Genomic DNA, 15,913 nt, shown 5'->3' with positions numbered 1-15,913 from the left:
TATATATATATATATATATATATATATATATATATATATATAATATATATATACGTATATATATATATATATATATATACGTATATATATATATATATATATATATATGTATATATATATATATATGTGTGTGTGTTTATAAATACATATATACTCAAGTACATTTAATATGTGTGTATATATACATACATACATACATACATACACACAGACATACATATATATATATATATATATATATATATATATATATATATATATATATATATATATATATATGGCTGTAGAGTCTAGACGGATGTTTTGGGAGTCTCTTGAATATCTATTTTCATCATAAACAGCACAAAGAGAGAGAGAGAGAGAGAGAGAGAGAGAGAGAGAGAGAGAGAGAGAGAGAGAGAGAGAGAGAGAGAGAGAGAGAGAGAAATTCTTATATCCCATACTTGGAGCGATTTGATTCTAGAAATAGTAGAGTACCCGATATAGAATACCACAATTTTCTTCCCATAATTTGTTTCAATAAGTTCAAAGATTCATGAGAAATGTTTTTTTCCAACTTTTAAGTCTTGTTCCGAACCGGTTATAGATCGTGATAAACTTCAGCTAGTTGCTGTTCAGAATATTAAGTCAATTAATTGAACAATATAAGATCATCATAGTCACAGTTCAATATTTACGGGAACCTCCCTCACATCATACAAACCTAAGTTTATGATTTATATTTGGACATTAGTGTATTTCTTATTAAAACAACTTACAAAACTAAAACCGAATAAACACCATTAATCTGAATAGTTGGATTTGTATATTGCTGAAATTTCTATAAAAAAAAAAAAAAAGTGTCGAATTCTAAAGGTAAAAATCAAATTGTAAAGCCTCATATTATACACGCCAATGATTTTTCTTTTCATTGAAAGTCAAGGATCTTGTGACATTAATTGACGCACACCAATTAATGTAAGAAGACTATACATAAAGGAATCCAAAATGGGCTATACAGAGCTAAGATTAATATATATATATATATATATATATATATATATATATATATATATATATATATATATATATAATGCCCTTTATTCATAGTATGATATTTACATCCATATACTAAGAAAGTTCTCTTCCAAAACCAGATGATCTTGTAACCAATAAATCTTTGTTGTGGCCTCATGACCACAAATATGTTTGTTGTTATCATTGACCCTTATTAATCACACTTCATCATTATCGATGCGACGATATATATTGTAGTCATAAACTCGCTGTATATATTGTAATAACCTGGTTACCCGTCTTCCAATAAGTCATAAACTAGCGGAAAATATCATAATAATCCGATTATACGTCTTCTAATAAATTATAAACTCGTGGTATATATTGTAATAACCTGATTACATGTCTTCCCATTAGTAATAAACTAGCGGAAAATATCATAATAATCCGATTATATGTCTTCCAAAAAATTATAAACTCGCGGTATATATTGTAATAACCTGATTACCCGTCTTCCAATAAGTCATAAACTAGCGGTAAGTATTGTAATAATTTGATTATACGTCTTCCAATTATATTGTACCAGTTTGCCGAATTCTTGAAATAATTACGAAAAATATTGCATTTCTTTAGCAATTGCAATAGTAGGTCACAAACAACCTATCCCTTTTCATGTAAACATTGTCCATACTCAGATATTAAATAGCGTTGTTGGTTAATCCTAACGATATCTAACTTGCGGAGAGCTCATTGCATATGGAATCCCTTGCCCTCAGAACTCTGCAGCTGCCAAAACTTCCACTATCCAAAATGTTATGGAAACAGTTGATTACATAAACAAAACAATTACAGGATTTGGTTTTGCTTTGGGTAGTGATATTTCTGGTCGTAATATTTATAACAATAGTGAGTGGTAAACTGGAAAGATGGTGGGTTATGAAATGAATCATTGATTCGATATATAAGCTTCCCATTTCACGAATTCTGAATATAAAAATATATAGAGAAAAAATTAACGGAATACAAAAATAAAATAAATTCTGAATATAAAAACAAAGAGAAAAAAAAATTCTGAATATAAAAACAGAGAAACAAAATTCTGAATACAAAAATAAGAGAAAAAATCTGAATACAAAAATAAGGAGAAAACAAATCTGAATATAAAAATGAAAAGAAAAAAAATCTAAATACATAAGTGAAAAGAGAATAAAAATTCTGAATATAAAAATGAAGAAAGAAATTCTGACTGATAAAATAAAAATAGAAAAATTATGAATATAATAACGAGAAAATAGTGAATATAAAAATAAAAATAGAAAAATTATGAATATAATAAAGAGAAAATAGTGAATATAAAAATAAAAAAATTAAAATTCTCAGTAATTATTAATAGTAAAAATTCTGAATATATAAAAAGAAAAAATTAGTTCTGAATATAAAAGATTTAATGATAACCAATAAACGATTATAGATTTTGAATTTGTTGTATACAGCAGTGTTACGTGCATGATAAGAAGCACACATGGTGTAATTTAATAAGAAAGAAAGTACAGAAAGTTCTTCTAATAGAAGAATGAAAGAAAATAAAAAATGTGAAAGCAAGCACAGCAAGACATAAAAGGGGGAACGATTTCTTAATTGTATTTCTTTCTCAAAATAAGAAATATCTATAAAAAATAATAAAGAGAAACAAACACATGAGAAAATAATTTTATCAAAATATTTGAGAATATAGCAAAGGTAAACATACAACACTTCCTTTGAAAAGAAAAAAAAACAAACATGGACGTAAAGGGTGAATGAAAAAAGACTGACAGACAATAAAGCATTTTAATACAGCTCTTTTCTTTCTAAGTATTCCTTTCTCTGTAGTCTCCTGTGGAATACTTTATCCCTTAATCCTTACACAACAAACGACGAATCATTTTTATATCCCAGTTTATTTGGTCCCCAGAGAGAGAGAGAGAGAGAGAGAGAGAGAGAGAGAGAGAGAGAGAGAGAGAGAGAGAGAGAGAGAGAATATGGACCATCTCTATTGTGGATTTGAAACTGTCCTTTTCATGATTCTCGGAATCGGGTAATGTTGGGAATCAATATTAGGGAATGAAATTGAATCATGCCACTGGAATGTATTGTGGAATGCTTGACTCGAGTTTGCGTTTATCATGTAATACGAATTTCAAGATCCAAATCATTGAATACAAAACCAATACTTTGCATTTTGGTTCTAAAATCTAGACGCAGGATTTAGGCAAAAAGAATTTTGCTCAATGTTTACATAAAAAGAACCATTTTATGCTGTAAATATTTTAAACTTAAAACTTAAACTGTAAGTTTCTAAACTTTCCATCGCCCATACTTGAATAACTTTTGTTTCCTTGAAAAACTGTTCACATGTTGTAAATTTATAAACTTTATGACAATTCTTAAATAACTTTTGTTCCCTTGAAGAATAGATGAAAATAACTATTCCCAAGAAAGAGCCCTTGATCCTTGCCAATTACACTTTCAAGTTTCATGGCTCAATCGACTTGACCTTCGTTGAAGGGAAAAGTTCTGGATAGGCCAAGCACTCTCATAAGACCACGTCAACACTTAACCGTTGAGGACAGAAAATACTTCAGTATATTTTCAAGCTAAGTTCAGGGGATCTCGAACCCATCGTGATAGCCTGATTAGAAAACAATTATTGGGACGGATATATAAAAAGTATTAATTGTTGGGAAAGTTGGTGACGTTTATATGTTCACTGGAGCACGCTGTTTAAAGCTCTAAAGGACGTTGATGAATGGCAGAGGCAAGGGACAGTGTCCTTGCCCTAACAAGTAGGACAATGCGTAAAATTCTGAATATAAAAGTATAAAGAAAAAGAATTCTGAATAGAAAAATGAAAAAGAGCAACATTCTGAATATAAAAATAAAGTAAATCTGAATATGAAAATAAAGGGAAAAAATTCTGAATATAAAAGATTTAATGTCAACCCGAAAACGAATACAGATTTTAAGTTTGGTGTATAGAGCAGTGTTACGTGTATGCTGAGAAGTACACAACGTTCATCTTAATAAAGAGAAAGGACAGAGAGTTCTTATTATAGAAGAAAGAAGAAAGAAATAATAAAAAATGTGGAGGCAGACAAAGGAAGAGATAAAAGGGAAAATTATTTTTTCAACTGCATTTCTTTCTCAGAATAAGAAAAATATATATAAAACATAATAAAGAGAGAGAGAGAAACACATGACAAAATAACCTACTTAAAGCATTCAAAAATATAACATAGATAAATATACAACACTTCCTTTGAACGAGATAAAAAAAAAACCACGAATGTAAAGGGTGAAAAAAAGAGACAGTCAGACGATGAAGCATTTCGATACAGATCTTTTCTTTCCAAGTGTTCCTTTCTCTGTCGTCTCCTGTGGAATACTTTATCCCTTAATCCTTACACAACAAACGACGAATCATTTTTATATCCCAGTTTATTTGGTCCCCAGAGAGAGAGAGAGAGAGAGAGAGAGAGAGAGAGAGAGAGAGAGAGAGAGAGAGAGAGAGAGAGAGAGAGAGAGAATGGACCATCTCTATTGTGGATTTGAAACTGTCCTTTTCATGATTCTCGGAATCGGGTAATGTTGGGAATCAATATTAGGGAATGAAATTGAAACATGCCAGTGGAATGTATTGTGGAATGCTTGCCTTGGTTCGTACCCAAGTGATTACAGTGAAAGAAGAATGAGTCTTAAAAAAGAAAATCTTACTCGAGTTTGCGTTTATCATGTAATACGAATTTCAAGATCCAAATCATTCGAGGTCTTTCTTTTCGAGGAACAGAACTCGAAAAAGAATTAAATCCAAAACCGATACTTTGCGTTATGGTTATATAATCTAGACATCGGATTTAGGAAAGAAGTTTGTTCCAATGTTCACATAAAAAAAACCATTCTATGCTGTAAATTTCTTAACTTTTCATCGGCCATAATTAAATAACTTTTGTTTACTTGAAATGTTCACATGTTGCAAGTTTCTAAACGTTTCCTCGACCATACTTGAATAACTTTTGCTTACTTGAAGAACTGTTCAAATGTACATTTCTCAACTTTACGAATATACTTAAATAACTTTTGTTCCCTTGAAGAATGGCATTAAATAACTATTCCAAAGAAGGCGTCCTTGATCCTTGCCAATTGCACTTTCAAGTTTCATGGCTCAATCGACTTGACCTTCGTTGAAGGGAAATGTTCTGGATAGTCCAAGCACTCTCATAAGACCACGTCAACACTGTTGAGGACAGAAAACACTTCAGTATATTCTCAAACTAAGTTCAGCAGATCTCAAATCCATCGTGTTCGTTTGTTCAGAAAGCAATTATTGGGACGCTTATATAAAAAGTATTAGTTGTTACGAAAATTGGTAACGTTTATGTGTTCACTCGGACAGACTGTTCTATCTCATTACTCTTCCTCTTGTTTTTCTATATTTTTTATTTTATATTTTACATATGAATGATCTAATTTAATGTTGAAACTGTTCTTAAAATATTTTATTTAGGTTGTTTATTACTTAGCTTGTAATTTATTTATTTCCTCGTTTCATTCCTAGCTGGGCTATTTTTCCCTGTTGGAATCCTTGGGCTCATAGCATCCTGCTTTCCCAGCTAGGGTTACATCTTAGTTTGTAATAATAATAATAATAATAATAATAATAATAATAATAATAATAATAATAATAATAATAATAATAATTCTGCTTAACATTCACTTTCATCACTTGAATATATTCCAGAATTTCGATAGAACAAGAAAGTTCAAAAGTGGTTAAAGGCGATATCAATTTTGAAATGAATAACGTTTCAAAAAAATTGTATTTTGCTCTTTGTTTATTCTGCTCCTTCTGACTTAGTGCACAGAAACCAGACTAATCATGTGATAGTGAAAATTAAAATCTACTATTTTAAGCAGAACATAAATATAAATAAAAATAAAGTAAAATATAGCGAAAATCTTTCCAAACATACCTTTTCTCTTAATAATATAAACAAGAGATCTCTAAGTTTTGAACGTTTCAACCCCTCATGACAGAGAGAAAAATGACTGTTAAAAATGAAATGAAATAAAATACACGCAAAGAGTAGATGCAGAAGCACGTTTCGGTGTGTGGGTTCCCGGGGTCGAATCCCATTTAGATTCTGGAACTCGACAGTCAAGGGGATTCCCCAAAAGAACACTACACCAGATAAATATTTCTATTTTTTATGGGGGAGGGGCATGTGTTTGGGAGGGGGAAGACTATATCACTGACTGCAGAGCTTCAATGGATAGAAGTTTATGAAATATATGAAATGAATTTAATAATGATAAAAATATTAAAATATATATATATATAACAATTAAAAGACATGTCAATTGAATGTACTATATATATACAACAAGCTCCCACTAGATATCCGAAAGACTGAAGATATAAGCTTTCAAGAGGAAACTGAAGACTTTCTTGTTCTTTTACTGCTTTGATAGCATGGATTTGACAATAAACGAGCAATGTGCGGTGTGAGATGTTGAATGCTTTTGATCGAACATGATAAAATGACTATGGAGATCCTGTAGAGAGTAGGCTTACCCTGCTGTATAGGACCAGAAAAGCAGCCCTCAACGTAAGTACAGAATCTAGGTTGGGGGGTATATCACAGACTGCAGATCGTCAATAGATTGAAGTTTATGAACTATATGAAATTCAAATATCACAATGATAAAAATACTCAAAATATTATAACCATTGAAAGACATGTGGATCAAAATGTACTATCTAGACTAAAAATGATCGAACACGGCATGCACAGGATTAAATAAATAAAAATTATAAGTTTCTTCGTTAATTCAATGGATAAGACCGGGAGTGGGTCATCCGTGACGTCACAGATATTAGCTCCATCAATTTGGGTCAAAGGCTATTCATCAGGTTGATTTTCGGATGAAAGGCATCAGCTGGTGGGTTGTGGTGGCCTACGTGATAACGTCCCTGACTAGTGATTGCCAGATTGCGGTTCGAGTCCCGATCAAAATCGTTAGTTCATTTGGTCGCTGTAACCTACACCATCCTTACAAGTTAATGATGGGGGATTTGGGGGAGTCTATAGGTCTATTTGCTGAGTCATCAGCATTCATGGCCTAACTCTCCTTGGTCCTAGCTTGGGTGGAGAGGGGACTTGGGCGCTGATCATATGTATATGGTCAGTTTCTATGACCTTGTCCTTCGTGATAGGGCAATGTCACTGTCCCTTGCCTCCACCTTTCAATGACTGCATTTAAACCTTTAAATGCACAATATTATTTTTACTTTTTAAAACAACAAAACAGTAATTAATGAAGATATTTTTCATATCTACGACAATATTATATGAATGAGCTTCACACTATTAAGAACAATATTGTAAAAATTCTTTCTAAATTTACTTCTACTATCAAAAAATCACCGGCACCATTATTCATTACTTTTAATACTAAGTATATGTATTTTTATTTTTAAAAGATCAACATCAACCACTTTTTCCATCAATATTCTTTCCCAATAAATACTACTAAAACCACATAGAAAAATATATTAAAACTGACCCACTGGAACCTTGACCAATATTTCATAAAAGGAGAAAACACCAAAAAAAAAAAAAAAATCCATTAAGATTCTTTCCAAAGAAATACTGCTAAAACCACATAGAAAAATATATTAAAACTGACCCACTGGAACCTTGACCAATATTTCATAAAAGGAGAAAACACCAAAAAAAAAAAAAATCCATTAAGATTCTTTCCAAAGAAATACTACTCAAACCACATAGAAAAATATATTAAAACTGACCCACTGGAACCTTGACCAATATTTCATAAAAGGAGAAAACACCAAAAAAAAAAAAAAAATCCATTAAGATTCTTTCCAAAGAAATACTACTCAAACCACATAGAAAAATATATTAAAACTGACCCACTGGAACCTTGACCAATATTTCATAAAAGGAGAAAACACCAAAAAAAAAAAAAAAAAATCCATTAAGATTCTTTCCAAAGAAATACTACTCAAACCACATAGAAAAATATATTAAAACTGACCCACTGGAACCTTGACCAATATTTCATAAAAGGAGAAAACACCAAAAAAAAAAAAAAAAATCCATTAAGATTCTTTCCAAAGAAATACTACTCAAACCACATAGAAAAATATATTAAAACTGACCCACTGGAACCTTGACCAATATTTCATAAAAAGAGAAAACACCAAAAAAAAAAAAAGAAAAAAAAATCCATTAAGATTCTTTCGAAAGAAATACTACACAAACCACATAGAAAAATATATCAAAACTGACCCACTGGTACCTGACCAATATTTCATATAAGGAGAAAACAAACCCCCCCCCCAAAAAAAAAAAATTCATTAAGATTCTTTCCAAAGAAATACTACAAACACCACATAGAAAAATATATTAAAACGGACCCACTGGAACCTTGACCAATATTTCATAAAAGAAGAAAACCCCCCAAAAAGGTAAACGATCTTGAATCAGTAGAGTATTTCCATTTGAGAATATTGCAAACTGCAACATGGAGGTTGCAGGCGCAGTTTCAGCCAATAACAAACGGCCTGGAGGCGCTCACCCTTAATAAATTCTAGAACTTCTGACCAAGAGGGGGGGGGGGGGGAAATGCAATTGCTTTAATGCACTCAGTATGCGAACTCTTGCAATCACCTTAAGGTTAAATTCAAGATTGAACAATTTGCACGCCAACTAACAATAAAGCAAACACATCACATTGCTATTTTCCTTTGCAGAGATCACACCCTTTATTAAATTTATTTTTTTTCTTTCTTTGTTGGAGGGGATTTGAAGAGAAGGTATTCAACAGGTTTCTCTTTGACAGCTAAGACTGTCAAGTCTTAGAACTTTAATATTATAAGCTTTTTTTCAGTCAATTAATCTATTCAACGAATTAGATATTCTATTATACAGTCATCGAAACTTTCATCTTTATACCAAGGGTGAGGATAAAGATGTTATTTTCTCTTCTTTGAGTATGGTGTCATGTAAAGCTTATCTATATTCAACTGGTAAATAAAATTAATGGGTTGATAGATTTAGTTATATAAATTACGAACAACAAGCTAAAAATATTCCATCGTGTCTTTCAATTTACTTCACTCAAAACCTCCCTAAAATTAATGGTTGTAATTTATTTTGCAAAATGAACCAATTTATTTCGTAACTGCATATATAATGTACGTAATTAAATCAAATTTCAATAAAATCTTTGAATACTTAACTAATTCTTTCTATGCATGAATAAAGTTTAGTTGTAAATAAACTTGAGTATCCCAAAAAATAGTATTTAAAAAAAAAGGAAAAAATATTCATTTATACAGCATCATTTATATCTTACAAAATGTAACAGGCAGATTTTCATGCAAGGGTAAACCCAGGAATTCCACTAAGAACAGATACGTGGAGAACCATAAGGATTATATACTGAGGCCTTGCCTGTGGAAAAAAAAATATTTCTCCCTCGACAACAAGTTTTATAAAAATAAAGACCAACGTTGTATTTTCGCCTATGCTTTCGTGAATTTCAATTCTTTATCGCCTTTAATATCTGGTAATTCAAGAGGATTAAGTAAACAAGAAAAAATATATTTATAAGTTAAGATTAAAAATAAAATATTTGTTCCTCGCTATCAATATACCTTCCCAAAACTATAAGAAATACTATTTCAATGAAATAGTCGATTATTTTTTTTCTTTTTTTTTTGCAGAATATTCCTATTTTAGTTAGATATACTTTAAGAATAATAGCCGTAAATTTTACCTGATCCTCTTAATATCCTCGAGACAAATAACGTGAAGTAACCATCAGATACTGTCCTCTACTCCAAATGATTATCTTAAAAACTGAGCTATTATTATTATAATTTTTATTATCATTATCATTATTATTATTATTATTATTATTATTATTATTATTATTATTATTATTATTATTATTTGCTAAGATACAACCCTAAAGGGAAAAACAGGATACTATAAACCCAGGGGCCCCAACAAAGAAAGTAGCCCAGTGAGGAAAGGAAACAAGGAAAAATAAAATATTTTATGAACAGCAACAACATCTAAATATTTTGATATAAACTATAAAAACTTTAACAAAACAAGAGAAAGAGAAAGACAAATGTGATTTTTTTAAAGGATTTCCATGGAGAGCATTTAAATGCACGAGTTATTTTTACCCGTTTTAGACAAACATTTTTTTATACAACCAAATCATGTAACCTTTTAAATTATTTATATTCTAATTAAGGTATCTCCGAGTTTAAAATACAAAGAGAGAGAGAGAGAGAGAGAGAGAGAGAGAGAGAGAGAGAGAGAGAGAGAGAGAGAGAGAGAGAGAGAGAGAGAGAGAGATAAATCAAGTTATCTTAGGTTAAGTAACAATGGTTCCTAGGGTTTAAATTGACAAATTTATATTTTAAATGAGGTTTAAAAGAGAGAGAGAGAGAGAGAGAGAGAGAGAGAGAGAGAGAGAGAGAGAGAGAGAGAGAGACCTAAATCATGTCATCTTAGGTTACGTATCAATGGTTCTACTTAGGGTTTCAATTGACAAATTTATATTCTAAACAAGATTTGAGAGAGAGAGAGAGAGAGAGAGAGAGAGAGAGAGAGAGAGAGAGAGAGAGAGAGAGAGAGAGAGAGAGAGAGAGAGAGCTAAATCATGTCATCTTAGGTTACGCATCAATGGTTCTACTTAGGGTTTCAATTGACAAATTTATATTCTAAACAAGATTTGAGAGAGAGAGAGAGAGAGAGAGAGAGAGAGAGAGAGAGAGAGAGAGAGAGAGAGAGAGAGAGAGAGATAAAAATCCCAGGTAGGAGTCCCAAAGCAAATGATGATGGATGGAACACTGCCAGATGATATGAAGTGTCATTCAGAGGGACGAGTTCTTTCACTTACTCTAAAAGGGGACAGTAAAAGGCATTGACTCCCAGCGAAGATTGAAGGGGAGACTTCAGACTGGCGTTAAATGGTGGTACTATTAAATAAAATATTCAACAGAAAAATAAAAAGCTAGCTTTATATATCACTATTAGTGTACGCAACCTGGCATTAATAAAAGGTAAATTTTCGATAGATAAACACACACATACACAGATTTAACCCTTCGTACCACCTCCCCTTTTCCTGGTTACAACACGGCAGTTTCGTCAAGTTGGGGGTGATTGCAGTTTCCCAGTGTACCTCTCGGAGTACTTCCATTTCACCAGGGTATGACTACTTCCTCTCCTCCCTACCAGAGGGACGGGGAGAGACCAAGTAGCCATACGTATGCAATGTCACTAAGCGAGCGTGACATGAAAGAATATATATGAATGTATGTATGTATGTATATATATATATATATATATATATATATATATATATATATATATACACACACACACATATATATATATATATATATATATATATACACTCGCTCTTCAATAAATATGGGAGATGGGGAATAGCGTGAGGCAAGATAACTTTATGACTGGAATATTTTCATTACCAGAATTATGACAATTGTAAAGTAAACTTTTACACATAATAAACCATGAAAGAAGGGAAATCCTTAACAAATATTTTGGTTTAATCGTTTCCGTTATTTTTTGTTGCATCTAAGATCTAAATTAGGTTTAGAATAACTTTTACATCTGAAATACGTTTGTCAATTAAGAAAAAAAAAATATAGTAAAAAAGACAAAATTCTAGGAAATTTATTTCCTTGTCCAAACCATTAATAATTACCTTAAATTTTTAAACATTTAAAACAGTAAATAAAATCATTCCGTCAAAAGTTGAAAAGCATTTTCCAAATAACAAAAACTAATGTGGCCGTTTTTAGTACTTTGCAGGTCAAAGGCCTGACATTTCAATTCATGTATGTGGTTTGGCCAATTTTCATCACTACGCTAACCAGTGCGGATTGGTTATGGCACGAGATTTTTGTCTGATCCGTCATACCAAACCAACCTAGTACGGGTGGCTCTAGCTAGTACAGCTTGGCTGATCATGGCGATACGCAATACCTTTCACAATGTTCAGGGTTGTTGTAGTCTGATTGGTAACATCTCTGCCTGGTGTTTACCAGTCGGGGGTTCGAGTCCCGCTGAGTCTCGATAGTGCCATTAGTGTCTGCAATCTTACCATTCTTTACAGCTAAAGTCGGGGAGGTTTGGGGGAGCCTATAGGTCTATCTGTTGAATTATCAGCAACCATTACCTGGCCCTCCCTGGTCATAGCTTGGGTGGAGAGGGGGCCTGGGCGCTGATCATATGATATATGGGCAGTCTCTGGGGCATTATCCTGCTTGATAGGGCAATGTTATTGTCCCTTGCCTCTGCCATTCATGAGCATTCTTTAAACCTATAAGGCATTCTCGCTCATATAAATACACTTCACTACTTAGCATTGCTCACTTATGAAAACGACTCCTTTTTTTTCCAAATGTTGCTTCATGAACTAATCATTAAAATAAAAAAATAAAATATTCACGAAGCTGAAATTACTTTCAATTGCATATGGCAGCAACAGCTGTTGCTCCAGACAACCGAATATTTTACGAATGGAAATTCAAGTTGACAAACAAATTTTTGTTGAACCTTCCATCTCGCTGGATCAACATTTTTGTTGGAACGTCGTCCGAATTTTACAATGTTATATGAAAAAGGGAAAACAGTGCAACAATGCCAATATCTGATCAATTCAATATTCGTAAAGTAATGGTAAAAGATTGATATAATTTTAGGTTTTTGTTGTACATTGTGTATGCGTATTGAGACACACATACATATACAGTACACACACACACACACATACTTATATATATATATATATATATATATATATATATATATATACATATATATATGTATATACATATATATATGTATATATATATACATATGTATATATATATATGTATATATATATACATATATATATATATATTTATATATATATATACACATATGTATATATATGTATATATATACATATGTATATATATATGTATATATATGTATTTTATTTTGCACACAAATTCCAGTTTTTCATAATCTTGCGCCCTGTCAGCTTTAATTTTCTCTCTTTCTTCCTTCAGTAGGTCAACTTCACGTTTCCATTTATTGAGTTGTTCCATTGTCTCGTTTTGATCGGTCTTCACTTTCTCATTTTCATTTCTGAGATTTTCCAACAAATTTTTCAGTGACTTCACCTGAAGGTCTTTTTCACAGCATTGCGAATTCAATTTAGCTTTTTCTGCCTTCAATCCCAAAACTTCTCTTTTCAATTTATTTAGGTTTCCTGTTTTCTCATTTTGATTGGTCTTCACCTTCTCATTTTCATTTCTGAGATTTTCCAGCCAATTCTTCAGTTTCTTCATCTGAAGGTCCTTTTCGACGCATTCAGCTTTCAGTTTCTCTTTTTCAGCATTTAGTTCACAAACTACACTTTTCTGTTTATTCAATTGCTCCATGTTCTTACTTTGCGCAATCATGTTTCGTTCCATTATCTCGAGGTCTTTTATTTTGCACAAAAATTTCAGTTTTTCATAATCTTGCGCCCTGTCAGCTTTAATTTTCTCTATTTCTTCCTTCAATTCACCTACTTCATTTTTCAATTCGTTTACTAGTTCATTTTCCTCAATTTGTTCTTTCTTCACTACTTCATTTTCCTTTCTGATAAATTCCATCAAATTTTCATGTTCCTTCCTCTGAAGGTCTTTTTCGACGCATTCATATACCAGTTTATTTTTCCGGCCTTCAATTCACCAACTTCCTTTTTCAGTTCCATTACTAGTTCATTTTTCTTAATTTGTTCTTTCTTCACTTCATTTTCCTTTCTGATAAATTCCATCAGTTTATCATGTTCCTTCATCTGAAGGTCTTTTTCGACGCATTCAGATACCAGTTTAGTTTTTTCTGCCTTCAATTCACCAACTTCCTTTTTCAGTTCCATTACTAGTTCATTTTTCTCAATTTGTTCTTTCTTCACTACATTTTCCTTTCCGATCAAGTCCATCAATTTTTCATGTTCTTTCATCTGAAGGTCTTTTTCTACGCATTCAGATTCCAGATTAGTTTTTTTCTGCCTTCAATTCACCAACTGCCTTTTTCAATTCGTTTACTAGTTCAATTTTATCATTTTGTTCTTTCTTCATTACTTCATTTTCCCTTCTGATAATTTCCAGCAAATTTTCATATTCCTTCATCTGTAGGTCTTTTTCGACGCATTCAGATTCCAGTTTAGTTTTTTTCTGCCTTCAATTCACCAACTTCATTTTTCATTTCCTTTACTAGTTCATTTTTCTGATTCTGTTCTTTCTTCACTACTTCATTTTCATTCCTGATATTTTCCATCAATTTTTCAAGTTCTTTCATCTGAAGGTCTTTTTCGGTGCATATTTCTACTATTCTCTCCATTTCCTTAATTTGTCCTTGTAACTTATCATTTTCAGCCTCGAGATGTTTCAAGAGAGTAGTCGGATCTTCGGTTTCCATTTTGAGTTCAATTCCGTCCAATAGTTCTTCGCATCCATGTTCCATTTCTGGAACATATTCTTCCAGAGAGCTGTTGTCCACACCTTCTCTAGCCATCCACCTTCTAGCGAGCATAATTCCGACGAAAATGACGGCAGCAGCAGCCATGCCGATGTAAAAGTTCTTATTTCCATTCGAAAGGGCTTCTTCCTACCTTTCTCCAAAGTCAAATTCGGAGAGAAGCTTGCCAACGAACCAAGTTGATTTCAATTCATCTTTGAATCTTAATGCTTCTGTCTCCATCTGGTGCAATCCCAATTCGCACCGCTGTAGTTCCTCGCGGGCTTTCCACAAGCCCCCAATCCAAGGACAGCGCTGCAGCCACCTGCCGAGGAATCCATCCTGAGAGGCGACGGCACGGTAGTCTTCAAAGCGCGGCGACTCTGGGAGTAGCCACGAAAACCATTTGAAAACCACCGACTCCTGGAGAGTTCGCAGCTGTCCCTGAACTTGTACCGTCATGTCCTCGCATGCAAGATTCTGCTCCAGAAGGGCCGATCCTGCCTTTTGAGGCCCGACGAATCTTCCTTCAAGGTTTCCGATGAGATCCATAAACATTGAAATCGCTTCGTTTACTTTGAAAGCCATATTCAATAATACAGATCCAGTGGCCTGTATCAGCATTATTTTGAAGAAATGGTTGCCGCCGCAAAACTATCTTTTTGGAGACTTTCAAATTCCTGGAGACATTTTGGAATCACGAACTCCATTGACAAATTTCCCGGATATTTCTCTCCCCAATATTCAGAAGATGGTGTTGAATAATAATAATAATAATAATAATAATAATAATAATAATAATAATAATAATAATAATAACAAAAACAATAGTAATAATAATAATAATAATAATAATAATAATAATATAATCTTCGAAGCAATAGAGGAGCCCAGAGCCCTCGGAGACTTTCAAATTCCTGCAGACATTTTTGAATCGCCAACGGTATGGGCAGATTTCCCGTACAGTTCTCTCCGCACCTTTCAGAAGACGGTGTTAAATAATAGATAAAAAAAAAAAATTATAATAATTTAAAAATAATAATATTAATAATAATGATAACAATACTACTACTACTACTACTACTACTACTACTACTACTACTACTACTACTACTACTACTACTACTACTAATAATAATAATAATAATAATAATCTTCGTTACAATATAGAAGTGCGGAGCCCTCTGGAGACTTCCTAATTCCTGGAGACATTTTTGAATCACCAACTCTCTGGATAGAATTCTCGGACATTTTCCTCTTCTTCATTCAGTAGACGGTGTTTAATAATAAAACAATAATAATAATAAAAT

At 32.3% G+C, this 15,913-nt stretch overlaps 2 protein-coding genes across 2 annotated transcripts in view; both read right to left on the bottom strand.

Moving 5' to 3' along the window:
- LOC137631862 (cadherin-related hmr-1-like) overlaps nt 1-13,573 on the bottom strand; it is a 222,341-nt gene extending 208,768 nt beyond the window's left edge. Inside the window, exon 1 of the mRNA XM_068363870.1 lies at nt 13,103-13,573. Within this exon, the coding sequence (XP_068219971.1) occupies nt 13,103-13,573 (471 nt within the window). The remainder of the gene's footprint in view (nt 1-13,102) is intronic.
- Nucleotides 13,574-13,755: 182 nt separating this feature from the next.
- Nucleotides 13,756-14,711, bottom strand: LOC137631861 (chromosome partition protein Smc-like). The gene is made up of 2 exons (XM_068363869.1): nt 14,397-14,711; nt 13,756-14,151 (listed from the first exon to the last, which is right to left on the bottom strand). The coding sequence occupies exons 1-2, from the start codon at nt 14,709-14,711 to the stop codon at nt 13,756-13,758; spliced, it is 711 nt and encodes a 236-aa protein (XP_068219970.1).
- Between the last annotated feature and the right edge of the window lie 1,202 nt (nt 14,712-15,913).

The sequence above is a fragment of the Palaemon carinicauda genome, chromosome 40 (assembly GCF_036898095.1).
Source record: "Palaemon carinicauda isolate YSFRI2023 chromosome 40, ASM3689809v2, whole genome shotgun sequence".
Taxonomy (NCBI): domain Eukaryota; kingdom Metazoa; phylum Arthropoda; class Malacostraca; order Decapoda; family Palaemonidae; genus Palaemon; species Palaemon carinicauda.
This window is presented reverse-complemented; position numbering and strand designations above follow the sequence as displayed.

Bases quoted from the DNA above. Each gene is read 5' to 3' on its own strand.
- LOC137631861 (XM_068363869.1), bottom strand. From the start codon at position 14,711: ATGGCTGCTGCTGCCGTCATTTTCGTCGGAATTATGCTCGCTAGAAGG. The intron at 14,152-14,396 runs GTAGTGAAGAAA...AATTGAAGGCAG, and splicing joins ATATCAGGAATGAAAATGAA to AAAAAAACTAATCTGGAATC.